Source organism: Mercenaria mercenaria, chromosome 12 (genome assembly GCF_021730395.1).
Source record: "Mercenaria mercenaria strain notata chromosome 12, MADL_Memer_1, whole genome shotgun sequence".
In the NCBI taxonomy this organism is placed as follows: Eukaryota; Metazoa; Mollusca; class Bivalvia; order Venerida; family Veneridae; genus Mercenaria; species Mercenaria mercenaria.
The window spans coordinates 81,741,541-81,762,097 of NC_069372.1; the positions used below are offsets into that span (position 1 = coordinate 81,741,541).

Genomic DNA, 20,557 nt, shown 5'->3' on the forward strand with positions numbered 1-20,557 from the left:
GAATCAGCCTATATATTTGGTCTGAATCAGCTATGGTCTGAACCTGTCTGTTCAACTCTGTCTAAAACTGCTGGGACATACTGCCATAGACTAATTCAAATAGAGGGCCCTATTAGGACTGCGTGAGAACTTTTGCCTGTAAATGTCGCTGAGGTGCCTTACGACCCTCTTATTTGTTTGAGCAGGGATGCTGATCCGTCTCAGCGGTGGAGTGATTTACTATCTGGGGACTGGGGATGTTCAGTGACTACTGTAACTGAATAAAATCCCTTTATTAATATATTATATCATATGAAATATATAATTTATTTGGGTTAGAAAAACTATACATTTTCAAAATACCATCGTAAACTAATACGTTCATATATAAGCAAATGTAAACAAACATGGCCGACGATAACTTAGAATATACTTTGAACATGATTATCTATTCAGAAATGCAAAATACATCAAACATAATTAAATGAGTTGTATGCAATTGAAGACATGCAAAGTGACGTACCTGTAACAAAATAGATTCCTTTATTAATATATTATATCATAATGACATATGATTTATTGAGGTTATAAAAACCATACAACTTTATATATACGTTTTCAAAATATTATCGTAACAAATACGTTGATACGATTGGCTGAAAAGTATAGGAATAATAATAAATAATTACCATAACAAAGGGATAATAAGATACAGGTAAAAGGACAGGTAATACGTTAGTCACGTTAGTCATCTATTGTATATGTTACGGCTTACTACTGATAGGTAAATATAGGAAATAATTATAGGCTTCTATGTATCTTGGTGACTCACGTAAGAATTTCTCAATAAATAAAGGTAAGTATAGGCATAGGTAAATACAGACACATGTAAGTATGGACACGTGAAAGAATATGCTAGGTAAGTATACACCGAAAACTGGAACACAGGTAAGTACACAACCTACTTGCAAGTATACGGCCTATGTCACGACAATTTTACGAAACACTACCATTTGATTTATGTGTCGGTAAGTGTATACATAATTTATATTCGTTTAGGGTTCTATCACACCTGCGACATAAACATACCTTAGACCGATGGCAATTATAAACCACTTAATCATAAAATAAGTCTTCCTTATAAACCAAATGAGTAAGGCAGGTCACAGACTGACTGCGACCAAATAATACTGTTGTAACCAAATGCAGAGCTACTACCAAAAGGCCATCTCAAATTCTTTACAGGGTTTGTCATATGTTATGATAATGATATACTTACGGCTGTTGACGTGGCAAAACCTTGCACCTCAAATGGCTCACCCATAAGTTGAGCCAGCAACACGCATTCCTGCGTCGTAAAATTTGGAGCTCTAGTTTTGCTGGGTTTGACTTCCATGTTGTTTACGTCTGCTTTCAAACTACACTTCCGTTTCTATTTTTAAACACAGGAAAAATCCCATGTAACACTGGATAATGTTTTAGAAAAATCTACCGGTCGTGAAGTGCAAAGTCGACGAATAAGGCATGCAAATGAAACTGAAACACGACCAATATTAATTTCAGCTTCAAACCATACCCTAAACGCAAACCTCGCTGTCTATCCTTATCCCGCTTATCGCTAAAATCGAAAATTGTTGCTGTTCTCCACCAGTATGCTGAGTCTGTCCGCCATTTTTATCACGCGAGTGACGTCACTGTTACTATTTGTGAGAGTTAGGGATGCCGGGGATTCCATAGTTACGCTATTAAGATTTTCCTTAAACGAATAATTTCTCCCTTAGGAGAAAATTAAACATAATGAATTTCTTACCTAAGGAAAATCTTAAGGTGTTTTATGAATAAGAATTTTAAGGAATTTCTTCCCTAAGGAGAATTTAGTTAAAGGAGAAAATTCCTTACTTAAATCCTAAGGTGCTTTATGAATACGGGCCCTGGTGACCTAATTTTTGGCCCATGATGACAAAGTTTAGAACTTAGATTTCAGTAAGACAAGCATTCTGACCAAGTTTCATGAACATCCAATGCAAAAAGCAGCACAATGACCTTTGCTTTAAATAATCAACGTTATAGGACAATATTTACCATTATCTTTACCCAAACGTTTGGAGATATATGTGTTTCTATTTGCCAGTAATAATGATGTAAGAATCCTTACAAAATAATCCAAGAAGTATAGTAAATATCCATTGGCATATATGTAGATACAACAGCCGGTTCTCTCTGCTTCTGATAACTTGCTTTTTAAAAAGTCAGCATCATTATTTTAGAAGAAAAATAGCTGGTCCTTTAGTACACATGATCAGCTTCCATTTCAACATGCTATATCCTGCTTAAATGACCCGGTATTTCCTAAATTCTTTACGGACCCAATATTTCAACTTTGGACTTTACTTATATCAATATATTAATGAAATAGCAAACACCACCAAGGAAGGCATACCTAAGGACTGCCATACAACCATTCATGTCCATACAATCTGTCCTATATCCTCATAAATATGTCAATTAGTTTATATAAGAAAAGTACTTCAAGGATTATCAATAATGTCAGCAAAAGAAGTACAATAAAGCAAATAACAACAACTAACATGACTGAAGTAATCACATGACTTCTTGTTCCCAGACACATAATACGCCCGTCATAATCTAAGAGTACATGGTCGAACTTGGTCGAGATATTATGCCCACAAACATTGCCAGCAACTTTGGTGAAGATCGGATGAAAACTGTTCGACTTAGAGAGCGGACAAGACTAAATTTGCAGATTTCAAGTAATTCAAGGGCCATAAACCAAGAGTGCCTAAGGCGATTTGGCTGGTTATCGACCCTGGCTGAGATATTATGTCCACGCACATTATCTGCAAGTTTGGGGATGATCTGATGAAAACTGTTAAAATTTGAGAGCGGACAAGGCTAAATTAGCAGCTTTACGAGTAATTCAAGTAATCCAAGTGTGCCTCGAGCGATTTCGCTGGTTATCTATCAATCTTTGCGGTAATATTATGCCCACAAACATTGTCAGCAAGTTTGGTGAAGATGGATGAAAACTGTTCAACTTAAGAGGGCGGATAAGGCTAAATTTGGAGATATTTGAGTAATTCAAAATCCAAGGGTGCCTGGGGCGATTTTTCTTGTTATCGATCTTGGCCAAGATATTATGCCAACAAATATTGTTACCAAGATTGGTGAAGATCTGATGAAAAATATTCAAATTAGAGCGGAGAGGTTTTTGGAAGCCGCCTGCACGCAAATGATGTTTTCTCTTACAGAGACGGGCGTATAAAAATGTTGTTAAACAGCAATGCTGGAAAAAATGCTTTATTTCCTCTTACTCATCAACCAGACATTATGAAACAGTGACACGTGTCAAAATGACCTTTCTGTCCAAATTTAGGTTGGGCAAATGCAAAAGTTTCTGGCATGGCAGTTTATGCAAAACCTGGTTACATTAAACAACCTAGTCATCTAATGTCTTTATAGATGGAGAAAGACAATAAACAAGAGCTGTCAAAGGACAGCGCGCTCCATTATTCTCAGTGCTTGATAGTATGATATAAGCCATCTAGAGTAAAAGTATGAGGGAAGCTATATTGAGTAAAATGTTTTAGTCCTGCAAGCCCAAAGAAATGTTGATAAGTTCAGTTTATTACTTAGATTTATCCATACAAAGCATATTCTAATATTGACAAAATGGCCATTATTTTGACCCTAGGGGTGTTAGTTTAAACAATTTTGGTAGAGGCCAACTAAATTCTCTACATACAAAATATCAAATTCCAAGGTCCTGTGGTTTTGGACAAGACGATTTTCATAGTTGTCTCTATATAAGTAAAGACAAACCATGTGACCCCAGGACAGATATTCAATGTCAATTCTGCAGATCTCATATATCAATTCTAGTTGAATTTTCATTTCACAAAATGGATAAAATGAACTATGTATAAAAGTATGGCAATTTTATTTTACATGTTTTAAATGATACAATTCTTATGACTGACTCCTAAATAACACGATCTTTAAATCTGACCTTGTTATCTTTTAATGCACCCTTAAATCTTCGAAGAAGACGATAAAAATATAAAAAATGTGTTTATAAAAATGTTCAGAGTGTTTTATCACAAAGAGAAAAGGTAATTAAATCAAATACAAGGAGTGTAAAATAATAGAAGGAAAGAATGTGCGAGACCGCAAAATCGCTTCTTTGTACTTGAAAATCTGAGTTTCTTGTTTAAAATTTTGGTTTTCAGAAAATATAAGAGCTACAGCTTTGAAACTTTGTACACTTGTTTCTTATCATAAGCTGATCAAGAACAATAACTCTAACCTGCATTTTGTTAGAATTATGACCCTTTTTGCTAAGGAAATCTGAATTATAACTCTTTTCTTACATACTGATCAGCACTTGCAGATGAGCGATGGCATCCGTAGGCGTTGCTCTTCTTTTCTTTGAAATCATAGTGAATTAACAGTCAAATTGCTTTAAAAGAACACCAGCTGGAACAGCAAAAAGTGGTTTTTGGTTGACAGGTTGTCTCACTTAACATGTAACATATCTTTGAAAATGGCCTGATGGGAGATAAAAACCATGGTCTTTGCAGACAGGTTTTGAAATTGTGGTCTTTGTTCGCAGGTGTTTGTACCTCTGGTTTGATAGTACATTAAATTCCTAGTTTTTTATTTATATTTATTTATATGTCAATAGGCAATTTTAGGCATACAAGTCAATGTCGCTTCAAGCAGTTGTCTATGCTCTAATTATAAGATCATGTGCAAATTATAAGACAATAAGGCCAGTAGAAGTTATTTAGATATTTTTAATTAATGCAAGTGTTATATTCACGATAATCTTTTTAAATACTCAAAATTACTGGTTAATTATATTCATATAAACTTGACATCTACACTGAGAGTGATTTTACTTAATTCGTCTTCAGTCCCGCGATAACGACCATATACAGACAGTATTGTTTATTACCCCTGCAGTTAAAACGATCTGAGTTTTCACAAAAACGTTCAGCTATGTTGTCATAACTGGGACAAAGCAATCAGTTCATTTCTTTCTTTCATCTTTTCTTCTCTGCAACAGAAAATATTTCTCAGTAGATCCGATATGTGATATACTTTGATGGTTAAGCTTTTACAGTTTGCGCCACTGTCGTATAAATTACAAAGCTGATACTGTACAACTTTAAGCTCATTGATTATGATGTACTACACAATACGATGATGGTTTAAGTAGTTTAAACACTTTAAAGCTTATCGTCTGCTTTCATAAAATTATTTTACCCGACTGTGTTAACCTACCCTTTATTGTTCCGCCTATAGTTGTACTGTAAACTATAGACATTCTTTATCCACCTAACAGTTACACGATCCCCAAGAAATTGGGCCGTGACGTACAACAGCTCCCTGTTGTTAGGTAATCGTCTGCTACAAAGATTTTCAATTTTCTAAAAAGTGACTCCTCAAAAGAAAACAAAATGGCGGTTTATATAGATAAAGAAAGAAACAATATACCTATAAAGTCGAGGTACAATACTCCCACCATATTCTAATATTATAGAACGCATACATAAAAGTAAGCCCCGACGGCTGATTGTCTTATTCACGCAACTAAAGGAACATTATGTCAAACATAAAAATGATGGGGTAAATAATTATATGAAAATCCTCAGGTCCTTGTCCTTGTGTATAATGGAGTTTATTTAATATTATCATAATAGAATTCCACTTAGCTGGTGGTGGGGCCTCCGTGGCCGGGTGGTTAACATGACATCAAATCACTTGCCCCTCATCGATGTTGGTTCAAGCCACACGCGGGGCGTCGAATTCATTATGTGAGGAATGCATCCAGCTAGCTTACGGAAGGTCAGTGGTTCTATCCAGGCGCCCGCGCGTGATGAAATAATGCACGGAGGGGAACCTCGGGTCTTCCTCCACTATTAAAGCTGGGAAGTCGCCATATGACCTCTCATGTATCGGTGCGACGTTAAATCCAAATAAAAACTTACCTGGTGCTAGAGGGCGTGTTAAATATTTTCTTTCGGCAAGGTTACTTTTTGTGTCTTGGGAACAGAAACAAGTCATAAAGGGCGAGGCTGACCAAATTCGGAGGATGGAGAAGCTCAACAACATTTTCCTGTTTCTGAAAGTCTGACACAGTTGCCGTGTAATGACGAATTGTCATGCAATAGCCTGACATCTCGTAAACCCATTATCACTTTGGGAGGATCTGGCCTTTGTCAAACATGGCATTTTCGCATTTTCCTTTTGTTACGGAAATTAGTTTAAACATATTTTATTTCAGTTATACATGAAGAATATACAGAACATTAATTAAGGAATTGGACAGAAATCTATATCAGCTTACAGTTGTCCTGTTCTTTTGTTACGGAAATTCGAATGGCCGGACCTTTGTACAAAAAAATTATAAATTACTTTTCTGACTCTCATTGTACGTTTTGCAGTGCAAGGTATTTTGCTTGTTTAGGTGGCCCATAGTTCTGGATCTTTAGCATGAACCTACGTCTCATCACCGGTGATGATATTAGTGAAAGATCAACTGTTTGGGGATATTGATTCGACATTTTTGGCGATTTTTACGGGCAAGTTTCTGGTCTTCTCTACGCAGATTAGGTATCCATTTTGCACTTTCTTCCTCCTATTTAAATCTCGCTGGAGATTCGTATGAGCAGGTTCCACGCATCAAGCATTGTATATCTTGCATACGTAATTAGAGTTTCTTTGACTTTTGCAACTATTTTGAGGATGTTGTATGTTTTTGTTACGGCGTGTAGAAAGCGCATCCTTAAATGAGTTTACACTGCTTTTAACGTTCTTACATCATCCAGTATCTAATGAATAAGACACTTTATTACCTTACTAAACAAATAAACAGAAAATATTTCAAGAAATATATCATTTGCTATTATGCCAGGAATAAAACACTTCTTTTTATAGGACCATATTTACTCAATTTTCCCAACCATTTTTGCATTATTTTACACGAGTAGACAATGTTTATTGAGTCACAGCTAGACTGAACGTATTAAAACGTGTGTGGTATAAATCAAAAGCTTAAACAAGCCTTTATGCGTTACAGTAATTATTTTGTAAAAATCTTAGGTACAAGTAAAATATAATCCTACTTACATATTAATTACTTCTCGTACGTTTATGTTTTTTTTTAAGATGCTTTAAAATGGATGAATTGGTAATATTGACATGAGAAATCTCCATGACTTATTCCTCTATTGTAAAAAGAACACTACTATACAAAGCAAATAGTAATATTAAACATTATTGTCAAGACTTCCACATGTCGTTGTCCGCTGTAATTAATAAAGCTCCTTGCTGGTGGAAGTCAGCTAAATAGTTTCACCGCGTGCTAGCTAAGGTTCGAAGCTGCACATCGCCTACTTTCAAGTCATGCATGATGTGCGAACAACTCTGGATTTAACAACAGCAATACCATTTTCATAGGCTGTATATTTCTCAACACATTCTATTACGCCAAGGTTATATTTAATACGTTTGTATATCTTCACCAGTAAATTGTGATTGTAGTCTTTATTTGTATGACCATGTCCTTCATGGTTGCCAGCTTTTGTCGTCTGGTGCACAGCTAGAAGTGTTTTTGTACTATCAATCACAGTATATTTGGATTTTCTAGAATAATAAACTAGCCAGTTATCGTATGCTCTCCGCCCTATTACAACGTCTGCTATATCACTCCATGGAAATGAGCGCGTAGAAATAAAGTATTCCTCCGCCCAACCGGTGAAGAGTTGACCCCGCTCTTCGACCATTTTTGTGATATTAACCCAGGTAGATCCTTCTGATTCTGTCACATTAAGGACATTGGTCCTCTTGCCAACCATTAATACAGGTTTATCTAAATTTAAACTTGAATTTCTTAGACAAAGTAACGTTTGTATGAGCGTATCAGTAAATAAAATGTCACCGTTAGTATAAGCGTAAAACGTAGAATTATAACTATTCATCACGTCTTTGTACATATATTTTAATACAGGTACGCCGTCTGCTGCTGTTACATATACATGCCTTACTTCCCAACCATTCCTTGCGCATTCTTCAGCGACTGATATTTCGTTTGTAAAGATCACAGGTATCACAAACGGACGCAAAGCCACCCAATTATATAACGTTAAATTGTGCAATAAGTATTTTTCTGGACTATCTTTCCAAGAAGTAAAGAGTGTGAGTAAAGGTTCCGAATTATTTAATAGAATTTCAGACTTATATTTTTCCACCATTTTAGTATTTTCACGAGCTGACATATTTTGCGTTTGCTTTGCTTTAGTGGTTGGTTTTGTGGTGGTAGAAGTTGATTTTAAATCTGAGGCAGGAACTTCTATTGTAAGACTCTCATCGGATTGTTCTATTAGTTTTAGAAATTGTGTAACAGATCCAAACTTGTTTTTCCGCACAGCCTATAGAAACAAAGCGAAATGCAAATCAGACTCTAAGAAAATACGCTATAAAACATCTTTCCTGAATTATGAAAATGTTTATAAAGAAATTTATTTCAAATGATTTATAGCTGCAAACAGTTGTTATTAATATAATTGCTACATTATTTCTTCATAGTTAACACACATACACACAAACAAAACAAAAAACAACGACCTCGTCATAAAATTAGATTGGAGTTCTAGTGGTTAAGGTTCCGGCCTCTTAACCCAGGGATTGTTGGTTTGAGCCCATTGTTTTCTCGACCACACCTTCTAATTTGATACCATTTTAGGCTATTTTAGAAAAAGACTCGAGAGTGGTTATAATAAGCCTGAAGTCACAGCCTAACTGTTAGAGATCAGTTGTTTACTGCCATATATTTATGCAACTCATTTACACCATCTTCTGGTGGATATTTACAACTCCAGAGGGATAGGTTAAGTTAAAATATGTGTCACAATTTCATGTCTCTGAATACGCTATTTTAAATTAGAATTAAGGAGCTAAAAGATGAAAATTATCTATCATAGCTAGTCAAAAATGGACACAAAGAATTAAACTATAAGTAAACAATATAGGAGTAGGAAAGATATGTTATTTTATCCCAAATTGGTAGTGGAATAGATTGATATAAAACATTGAACAGAAAGACAGAATGCGCATGCATAACTGAAACTAAAACTGAGTAATTTGATTAAGCGCCTATTTCTATACAATGACATATTTGATAGAGTTGTACAAAATAATAATAATAATAATAATAATAATAACAGTAATAATAACGACAATAATAATAATGATAATAATAATAATAATAACATTCATAACAGCTCTATTTAAACAAAATGTCATGACCGCACCCTTCCTCCCTGAGGTTGGTTTACCTCAATTGCGAATACCAGTGCTTAATACCTTACATGGTACGCCCAGACGAGCTGCATATAGAGGTTCAAACCCCCTGGTTAATGGTGATATCACAGACTACTTAAAAAAAGAAACACTACACATCACCCTACCCATAGAGTCTGTACCAACAATTATGTTTAATTAAACAAACCTTGAAAATATAAATGTTAAAACGTAAAACCTTTTACAAAAATTTAAAAACTATTCTCGGCCGCTATTGCATATAAAACAGTTATCAAAACATTTAGAACAATGACACGAAGTCTCTGAAATACAGTGTCTTAAGATTGTTTTTGAATGTTTCAAGTTATTTACTTTTGCGTAGTTCTAACGGCAATTCATTCCGCAGTTTTAGGACCAGTAGTACAGAAACTTCTATCATTGAATGTTTTGCACTTGTTGTATGGAACAACATAACATTTCGAATTTTCTGACGATCGCAAACCTTGTCTACTAGGAGTACACTGTGTTAGCAATTCTGTTTAATACATTGGTGCTCTGCCAGTGTGACAGTTATACATGAAAGAAAGTATCTTGAACTCAGTCCTTGCTTTCACCGACAACCAATGTAGATCATACAATGCTTGTTTAGAACTGTCAAATTTCCTTCTGTTAAGGACACGTTTTGCGCACATGTTTTGAATACGTTGCATAGTGGTATCATATTGCTGAATGAACGTAAGCTAAGGTTTAGTCACATAAATCTGCAAAGTCAATTTTGTTCTGAGGATTGTGTAGGTTTGCTTTCTACAGAATACTTTTATATCTAACTGAATATATAACAGAAAGACGTGCGTTAAGGAAAATGCAACATACTGAATGCCAAACAGATATTGCAGATTCTTATTTGCCAAACGCTTAATTTCAAATATTGACCGTCGCAAAATAATTGTCACAGGATAAATGCGAACTGTTGATTGCAAAAATGGAAACAATCAATGGCAAATTTTATTGTAAAGTAATAATTCAAATACCAATATATCAGTGAATTAATGCATGTTTTAATTTGATACATTACATTGTCACTATAAAACGACAAAAATCTTTTTCTTTTCAAAACATTAACAGTAAACAGTATCGTTGACTTGTAGAACATGTGTTTGATTTAATCAGACTAGTAGAACAATAAATGTTTTCACATAATTAAATTATATTAATAAGTTTAAGAGACAGAGATCATCAATTTATCAAGTTGAAGATTTTGACGATAAGCATTTATGATTTGGCAATTGCATACTATGGCTCATGTGTTTGTATTGGCGGTAGAACATCTCTCAGTACAGAACAAAGTTATTATCCTTACCATATTAGAGAGATTGAGATTTCAACCTTCGCCTTCCCCTTCAACGTCTCTTGCGAAGTTAACGTATGAAGTTGAAGTTCGATTAAAATTCCTTGATATTTCAAACTTTAGAATGAACCTTACTTCTTTTAATCCGCCCATTCAATTTATCTGTAATTATGATCGTTTTTCTCGTGTATTTTGATATCAATTGTCCGAAAGTGCAGGACTTTTACAAGAGGTTATAGAAATGAAAATTTAATAAAAACATTTTAATTAACATAATCATCGCATGGATATCAGTGCGATTACAAAAAAAAATTTTTTTATATAAAATGATGTCAGTATACAATGCATGATTGTAAATCATACATGAGAGGAAATAAAAATGATACTTATATCAACGTATTCTATTGTTAATGGTGTTCTTGAAAGATATTACAGATAATATTTTTTAAACAAAAACATGAGACATCAACTACAACAAATGCATTTCTCGATATACTTTGAAGTTAAATATATGAGATAAAGCAAACACAAAAGGCTGTTGACTAGTATTTCATAGTTTTCTTAAAGTTTTTTTTTACTTTGAATTGGTACTTTGTACATCGAATTCCTTAAAAGACGCGTTTTACTTGTAGACTGTTCCTGTTGAAAATGTAACCTTTCAAAAGATATGTTAATAACATGAGCCAATGTACACAATTTATGAATACATTTAACAAGCGATCTGAAACAAATGTAAGATACTCTCGTGATATCATACGTTTTGTCATCATGATACTCAGTTTGACTCTGTAAAATGCCAAACTCTCAGACAGCACAATAAAATCGTGCCAAGTCATCATGTGTCTAGCAAAACAGTCAAAAACTGTTAGGGGGAGACGAAAATTGTCGCACAAAATAACATGTGGGCATATGCACGTATTTGTTTGAATATACTATTTCATAAGTAAAGCATGTGCAGATCAAGGAATTTTGGTTAGAGGGACACCAACTTTAAGAGGTGGGGGATGGGTGGGGGGGGGGGGGGGGGGGGGGGGGGGGGGGTTGAGTAGTCACACCGAGTTTCAAGACCGATTTTCTTTGTAAAATGTAAGAATCAAAAAGGGGATTGTCCCAAATGCCCCTCTGCCATGTTCTGGGTCCGTGCATGTACAGAATGGAGCTATCCCATACGGCTAACAGGAAACCTCTCGCATCATATCATAGATCTAAAATTGTCTGATACTTCAAAAAAAAATTCCGTCTTACTAGTACCATTTTATGTTTATAATTAAAACGCAATTGTCTTATTAAGTGTCCGGCAGAAACGGATTGATTCTATTTGGAAGTTAAAATAAAATGTTCCACCAAATGATAATCGCGCGTTATCATTCAATTTTCAAGTAAAATGACTGTCATGCCATGTGCCTCCATCCAGATTTCAGTTTCTGATGCCGTGTATGTGGACAGAGTAGATGTACAAAGACTGAAGTTTTGACTTTCGTGATATCACATCTTCGGACGTTCAAAACTTCACTTCTTACGACAAAAAGGCCCATCTGGTATCATCAATACCGCCTGAGGGCACAAATATTCCGTAGAAGTTAATGTTTGAACAAAATCTCAAAGTTTCTCAAAGTCAGTTGATAACTTCATACTTCCAGGTTCAATTCAATGTATTTAGTTAAAATCATTAGCCAAACAAAACTTCAATATTCTTATTCTTTTTGGTAGTGTTTCGCATCAAATTTAGTCCAATTATACATATGGATAATCAAATAACTTAATAAGCAGAAATCCTGAAACTAAGCTTTTTATTATACATAGTAATAAAACGAAGTCTTAGGCTTACTTGAAATTACATGGAAAACTTTAGTAGCAACGTCTGATATAAATAAAATACACGCATATTGGTGACGTTTTACCCCATATATATATGAGAGACGTTGAAGGGGAAGGCGAAGTTTGAAATCTCAAACTCTATATTATTTAATAGTTGTACTGTTTCAAAACAAACCACAGTTACAGAAGATAACTTATTACACTATCAGTTTCTATCCATTTAACTTTAATAAGTTTATTCAGTTTCTTTATTGTTGGAGAAAGCTTGTAAGAATGTGCTGTTGAATATGATATTCTTCACGAAGTTTTTTTTTTAAATCCATTATTCAATTTGAGAAATATTGTTTAATTAAAATAAGTTTCTAAATCACATAAACGTTATAATTTAAATAAATATATTTGTAAGTAGCATATTGGTTTATTCTAGATCAGAAGGAATCTTCAGTTACAGTTAAAAATCGGGCAGCTAAACAGAGTAATGGTTAGCTACAGAAAACGTGACCACCAGCATGAAGTACCAAATTATCCACGAGAAATTTAATTGCACAGATGCCAATCATCTCTCTAAGAGCATTTGGTATTGTACTAGACTGACAATTTTAACAAAATTTTGAAAGAAAATCTCTAGAATAGACTGCCTTTGGTCTCTACGAAATGGAATTAGACAAAAAAAAAGGGAAAACAGGTATCTCTAATATCAGGCTAATTTAGTATTTAGCAATATCTGTTTTTTGTTCTTCTACGATCTTCACTGTTCCGTAGCTAGGCAAAATCTGATCTCTTCGAGGCGATGCACATACATTTATAAGCTGTTTTCAATGAGCGACGAACGATTTTAACAAAATCAGCTTCTAAGCAAAACAATCAATAAGACGCATAATTCCTAATTTTCTTGTTCTGTATTTCATATCATCGGAAATATTAAACAGATATATGCAATTTTCTCTTTTATGGCTTTTTCAGTATTATAATATATATATAACAAAGACGCCTCATGATCTGGTTGAATATCCTGGTTACAAAATAATGAGTGCGAATGTTATGCGGTCATTAAATTATATCAATACAGGCGATAGGAACGTCTCAGAATAAGTATTAATGGTTAAAACTACATTTTTAAAAAAAGTCATTCAAGATTATTTTTCAATAAACATTTACATCTCGACAACGTTAAGGTCAAGTGTTTTGTGTTTATCTTTGGTACATGAGTGTCTGCGCTATTGTGGTTTACGTTGTAGTGTGACTGTTATTAAAGAACATTCCCTTTGTATGTTCGTCCCTGTTCAACTTTCCCCTTCGGATTCCCACCCCCACCCCGGCCCCATTTTGCCCCTTACCATTTCCTTACCCTCCATCTATATTTAGCATAAATTATTATGTACTTGTAGGATGTTTGAAAGAACCCGTCTGAAATATTTTTCCATCACAGCTTCTTTTTGTTGTGGGCCTACTATGCAAATGCGTGTCTCTGGGGCTGTGTTTTTAGTGCTCTGTGCTTCCGAGAAATCTACCCTTACCTATTGTCTTTTAAAAAGGGTATAACTAATCTGAATGTACATTCGAAAAGATAAATAATATGAACATATGTTTGACAGAACTATTTTGGAACTTAACATTTTTTGTTATTTTCCTGTGTCAACAGTTTCAGAAATACTTTCTACTTCAGGGTTTTGTAACATAGTTACCGAAAATTTATGAAAATAGCTTTGAATAATCGAACCTTTATCAAATCGGTACAAAGTACAGACATTGTTTTCAAAAATATGTTCTAAAAGTTTGCTTTTCTATCTTAGCTTACAAAATAATGGTGTTAAAGGTAAATAGACCAAATACCCAATTAGCAATAAGAGATTTTCAGTTTTCACTCAGTTATTGGTCAATTATGCCAGATTAATCAGAACCTATAAAATGAATCCATTAAGTAGATAATTCAATGGGCAAATATGGAGTTGCAAATAGTTAGCTACAGTTTTACTTGTTCAATTGTAAATAGGCTATAGATCACTTTCCAATCTTCTCATCAATTATTATTGCTTTCATTTAGCCTTGTTTTCTTTGTCCTTAAAATTCGTGCCATGAAATATACCGATTTGGGTTGTCAATCAAATACAAGATAATTAGTAACATTTTTCAAAGGCGAAATAAAATATATGTTTAGGCAAAATTAGAAATTAGATACGTAATGTCATTTTTTTTTCACTAATCAAAATGGACTTGAACTTGGACTTGTTAGTTAGTTGGGTGTGGCTGTGTATGTTTATCTTTTGTACATGAATGTTTGCGCTATTGTGGTTTAGGTTGTAGTGTAACTTGATTAAGGAACGTAGTATTTCCCTTTGTATATTCATCCTTGTTCTACTTTCCCCTTCAACCTTCTCCCCTAACCCTTACACCTTTCTATCCCTTACCCCTTTCTCCCCCTCTATCTATATTTTGCATTAAATTTAAATGTACTTGTATGTTTGAAGCAACCCGACTGATCATTTTTTGCACTACAGCTTCTTTTTGTTGTGGGCCTGCTTTGCAAATGCGTGGCTTAAAGGCTGTGTTTTTGGTGCTCTGTGCTTCCGAGAAATCTACCCTTACCTATTACTTTTTGAAGGCCCAGCATCGCTCACCTGACCTAGTTTAACTCACGATGTATTAGTATCTAATTTTGCGTATTTTTTCTTTCATTTTATGAGAATCAGGTAGATCATTCATTAAGGTTTTTAATTGTGACATCAGGTACTCGACTTTTGCATTTGACCTGTATTCCATACAGATAAAAATATGACAAATATTTAGGATAAGCGCAACTACTATGTCAACAAATGTTTCCCATAAATTAACCTAATGACCTAGTTTTTCCCAAAGAGACCAAGTCGCAATAAGACCAGGCTAGAGATGTTGGCCTTATGAGTGTTAACAACATTTTTATATGATTTGAGCTAGAAACCTAGTTTTCGATATGTTTTAAAGGTAACGTTCTGACCAATTTTCATTAAGATTTAAGGTTTATGAGTATATCACCAAAACACAGAAATATTCTATAAACGAACAACATCGTTACCATTCTTTTAACTGACCATAACATGTTCTGCTGTACTGTACCGAACTTAAAATATTCTGAAAAAGTTGTCCCCCTTTGAAAATGAATGCCATTTGTAAAAATATAAAAATAAACAATTGCTGAAAACTGTGTTCCACCTAGTTATGTGAAATTTCAACTCTCGCACGCTATTTCAAATGCATCAAAACGAACATGTGTAACAGTTCCTTGAAAATGGTGAGTTTTAAAGGCGTTTGACTGTCCGGAAGTGGGGCCCCTTTAGGCAGTCATTTTCCGGAATTCAATGTTTAAATCAGTATACTGGCACTTGTTTTGTAGAGTAATATATACGCTATCATTACAAAAACTACAAAACATGTGTCAGTATACTTATATAAACATTGAATTCCGAATAAGGACTACCTAAAGGGGTTCATTTTCCGGACAGTCAAACGCCTTTAAAAACTCACTATTTTTAAAGAACTGTTACACAAGTTTGTTTTGATGCATTTGCAATAGCGTTCGAGTGTTGAAATTTCACATAACTAGGTGGAACACAGTTTTCAGCAATTGTTTATTTTTATTTCTTTACAAATGACATTCATATTTCAAAGGGGGACAACTTTTTCAGAATATTTCAAGTACGGGACAGTACGGCAGAACATGTAATGGTCAGTTAAAATATTTGTAACGATGTTGTTCGTTTATCAAAATTTCTGTGTTTTGGTGGTATACTCCTAAACCTTAACTGAAATTAAGGAACCCTCAATTTATACCCGGACAATGACATACATGCATAGACTATATATATATTTTATGAAATGCCTCAAATTGTTTACCTGAATTTCTTTGAGATATCAAGTGCATCAACAATTTCTTGTAGACTTCGTGCTTAAGTTTGGCAGTATCAGTTTGAAGATTATAAAAAAATGAAAGCAATTACTGAATTAAAATGTCCACTTAATGGCCTTCTTAATGGATATTTAGACTAGCCAAACTATCAAATTAGAAATTGCACAGACAGCTATTAAAGTTAGATATATTTCTTAGTTAAGTGCTCTCTCTTTCTCTCCCTCTCTCTCTCTCTCTCTCTCTAAACCCCTCTTTCAAACTAAAATAGTTATCTGTTTAACATTTTTGTTTAACACTATCATATAGAGCTTTACCTTTAACTGAATGAGATAACGCATTGTCTTAAATGTTATCTTTAACGTTTAAAAGAAAAACCTCGTTTCCAATTTTCTGTTTGGTCCAAGCGTATTTTTTTTTTCCTTTTCGAAAACATACTGCTCGGAACATACGTTCAAACTGTCGAAAAAGGAAATCATACAGAGATAGCATTAAAGCTCTGTTATCTCTTTAAATGAAATGTACCTCTGCTAAACAGATAAACAGGGTATAACAATTACAAACAAATGTATTTCAAAGTCTGAATTATTCTGGATATTCCAGAATCTAAAATCCAGAATCTTCTCTTTTATTCTTGATGATACATGAAAGTTAGAATCTTCAATAATGCTTAAAAATAGTAATTATTTGGATATTCTCAACACAAATTTGATTTCTGCGAGGAATTTGATATTGATACTGATTTGATTTAAGTTTGACCAGGAAATGAATTTTTTCCGTAAATTTCAATTGGAATTTACGGCTAGTTACCATTTTCAAGGTATTTTAATTGCTACTTTTAATAATGAAATTTGTTATCATTAATAATTGCTTGTTTGTTCTGTCTGCCATCTTCAGTATTTTAAGTTACACACAATTGTTATATTTAGACATAACAATATAAAGATATCTCTTGGCACTGAAAAGATATATATTTAACTGAATCTGATAACTTTATAGTTAAAGATATTTACTTTTCCAATGCTGTAATGTTGCATAAATAATACAACAATTAACGATACCCATTTGCTTCTTAGTCCGAACAATCAGCCTCAATGTTCCAACCCTTAGGAAAAAAGACAACTCCAGACCTCATATTGCAAGTTTCTTCTTTGTCAGATTCCACTGTGTGTTTCTGCTATAAAAGAAGGCAAGTGCCTCCATTTGAACAGCTTTGAGAGAAGACCTTGCAATTATGATACAGACCAACTTTCATGACGATCTATTAAAAGGTTCATGAGAGGTCATTTCTATTTTTGTAGCTCTAGTGGCCCCTAATGTGTCCGAATTCGAACAAACTTTAGATTCATTCAGTGGTTCATATATAGATGTGGTTTATCTACTTTTAACTCAAAAGGTCCTTTAAACGGACCAAGTGCCCATATTTGACCAAACTTGAGATGGGACCTTGCCAGATGATCCTGACCATATTTAGTGTAATTCTTACCAGTAATTTCGGAGGGGAAGATGTTTAAGTAAATGTCGACAACGGATGGCAGACGTTGGAATCCAGTTCATTCACCTATACTTATAGCTCAAGAAAACAAGGAAGAATATCCAACAGGTAAAGCCACGTTCTAAAAACGCAGCCTCCCCAAACGCGCACACGATCAACACACGCACACACGCACACTACACACACAAAGCAAACATACAAGGACAAAACAAACACATAAAGAAACACAGTGGGGCACCGGCTTGGAACGGCCAGTGGCAAAACCACCACTGTGGAGGTTTACCAAAACATACGCAAAGGGAACAGAAGGCATGTAATGTAAAACACAAAAATGCTTTTGTATATATATAAATGCAATCCTTTAGACCCTAAAACGCATGTACTCAATGCCTTTGCAGAAGACAGAGCAACAAGGGAAACACCCTTAAGGGCCCGACGAAACGGGCCAGAAGACGGAAATCAAAATAGCTGGTGGGATTTAAGAACTACTTATCATAGAGTCCCCCATCTGTTCCGTCAGACACAATCAAAGAGGAAAGCGTAGCGTCCAACTGTAAAAGGGCTCAACACCAAACATGCGGTGTGTCTCAAAACAGTTGGGCCATTATCTCTTTTAATAAAACGTTTAATGAATTTACTAAATACAATTGGAATATATACCTTCTCACAAAAGTGTCTTTAAATTGCTATTGTATTTCAAAACCAATCCTTTGTTCAGGTTAGCCTATACTATCCTGTACGTACGCGAATCCGGACTAATATAAACAACATTTTTATTGACATATGATCAGAAAAATGCAAGTTAGCTGTCCGCAAATTGATTTTGTACGAAAACAACCACGGCCGTGAATATACCGTCAACAACAAAAATAACTTTAGCTTATCGATATTTTATTATAAATCATTACGGCGATAATTAAACCCTTGTTTAATGTAGTCAAACTATTTTCACCGTCCTTGCTTACAAAATATAAGGAAAGGTAAGATATTAGTTTAGCACGTATGTTTAACAATGCAATCATTACAATGTTGGAGTTCTGAATTTATTGAACAAGTTCATGTTCGCCCGCATAATCTTATGGGGTTATTATAACAATACCTTGATCTGCAATTTTTGAGCACATTCGACAGTGATCTGCTATGATATGTTCATCAGGCTTGTATCCAACGAGGCGTTTTCAGACAGTGTGATCATGTCTGGCAAAATCCACAAGAGTCAAACATCATTGAAGATAAAGTTGCTGTTTAAATGACCCTTTTATTGTATACATATATTTATTTCTAGTGTTATATCACCAAAAATGAACAGTAATTGTAGATATAATTTTAAAACTAGTTTGAAACTGTGAACGTTTTGGTGCATGGAACAACGAAACGTCATCAATACGTCCTTACTAATTGAGTTTTCTTCTTTATCCGATATGAGTTGAATTCATACACATTTTATTTAAGGTAACTAAAAGCCAACATTTTGCCACATCAAAGTACATTTTAATTTTTCCGCTTGAAGATTGAAACTTGGATGGTTAAAATACTCCAGCTTTAATAACTTTAGGTATTGTTTAATTCCTGCTATTCAAAGTTGTCTTTTGGCAGCTTTTTCGTTGATATACAGGATCTATATCCTCAGATCTCCTGTCTAAATTCCAGTTTGTTTAGTTCTTCCCATTGTTTTTTATTTTTTTAAAAGCAAAGTCATTATTCTAACTGGGCTTTTCATGGCATTACACGCTGTGTATCATTGAAGGTTCAATGTGCATAGCCGTATGAATACATCTGTGAGTGTCTCAAAATTGTATTTACGTACTTATAACAGGTGTAAATGTTAGTTCCTGTTCATTTCTAAAAAATAAAAATACATTGCCGCTCCCTTTAACAATTGTTTTTGTCTTCGTTTTATTTTTATGACATGGACGTCGTGAATAGCTACCTAATATAAAATGTTTACATCCTAGTTATGTTACATGAAACAGTATATCATTCGCTGGCAAATAAATTTTAAGTAGACTGGTTATTTATAGGATCGCGTTACTTACTTAAGTCGGATAGGGGTACGTATGGTGTAATCTCACAGAAGGTTTGGCAGATTTCATTATCACATGACTCCAGAGGCCATATATAATTCGCCGGGTTATAGCTTGTGCTTTTGTTCGGTCTGTAAGATTCCTGGGCTGAAGTCTAGACTTAAAAGAAACAATTATGAATAGTTATTCCTGATGTCACGTAATAAAACACTAAAATAAATTTAGTTGCTTTCCGGTCAATAAGTGTATACTATGGTCGTCCAAGATCACCTTACCTGCAAATCTCTTTCATCAACCAAGAACACTGGAGAAGTCTGCATTCCATAAAAGGCGTTCGTGTACAGATATAAATAGACTGACAAAAAAACTATAAATGGTATCACCACACGCCATATTGGAACATTGTCGTTGCAGTCACGCATTTTGGAGGTGGAACAAATGATGGTATCTACAAAGAAAACAAATACAAAACGGTTAAACAATGTATTCTTTAAGAAATATTAAATGTACAAAAAGCTTCAATTGCCACATTCTTTGTATTATTACATTTACCAATTTCTACCCTTGCCACAATTGATCTAATTTGAATTTTTATGCTAAACATCGCACTATACAGTAAATCTATATGTACAGATTGTCCTTTGGAAATGAAAAATAAGAGGGCCATGATGGCCCTATATCGCTCACCT

At 34.3% G+C, this 20,557-nt stretch overlaps 1 protein-coding gene across 1 annotated transcript; it reads right to left on the minus strand.

Annotated features, from left to right (window-relative positions):
• Positions 1–7,154: 7,154 nt before the first annotated feature.
• Positions 7,155–20,316, minus strand: LOC128547484 (uncharacterized). The gene is made up of 2 exons (XM_053520418.1): positions 20,144–20,316; positions 7,155–8,432 (listed from the first exon to the last, which is right to left on the minus strand). The coding sequence occupies exons 1-2, from the start codon at positions 20,288–20,290 to the stop codon at positions 7,401–7,403; spliced, it is 1,179 nt and encodes a 392-aa protein (XP_053376393.1). The 5' UTR covers positions 20,291–20,316; the 3' UTR covers positions 7,155–7,400.
• Between the last annotated feature and the right edge of the window lie 241 nt (positions 20,317–20,557).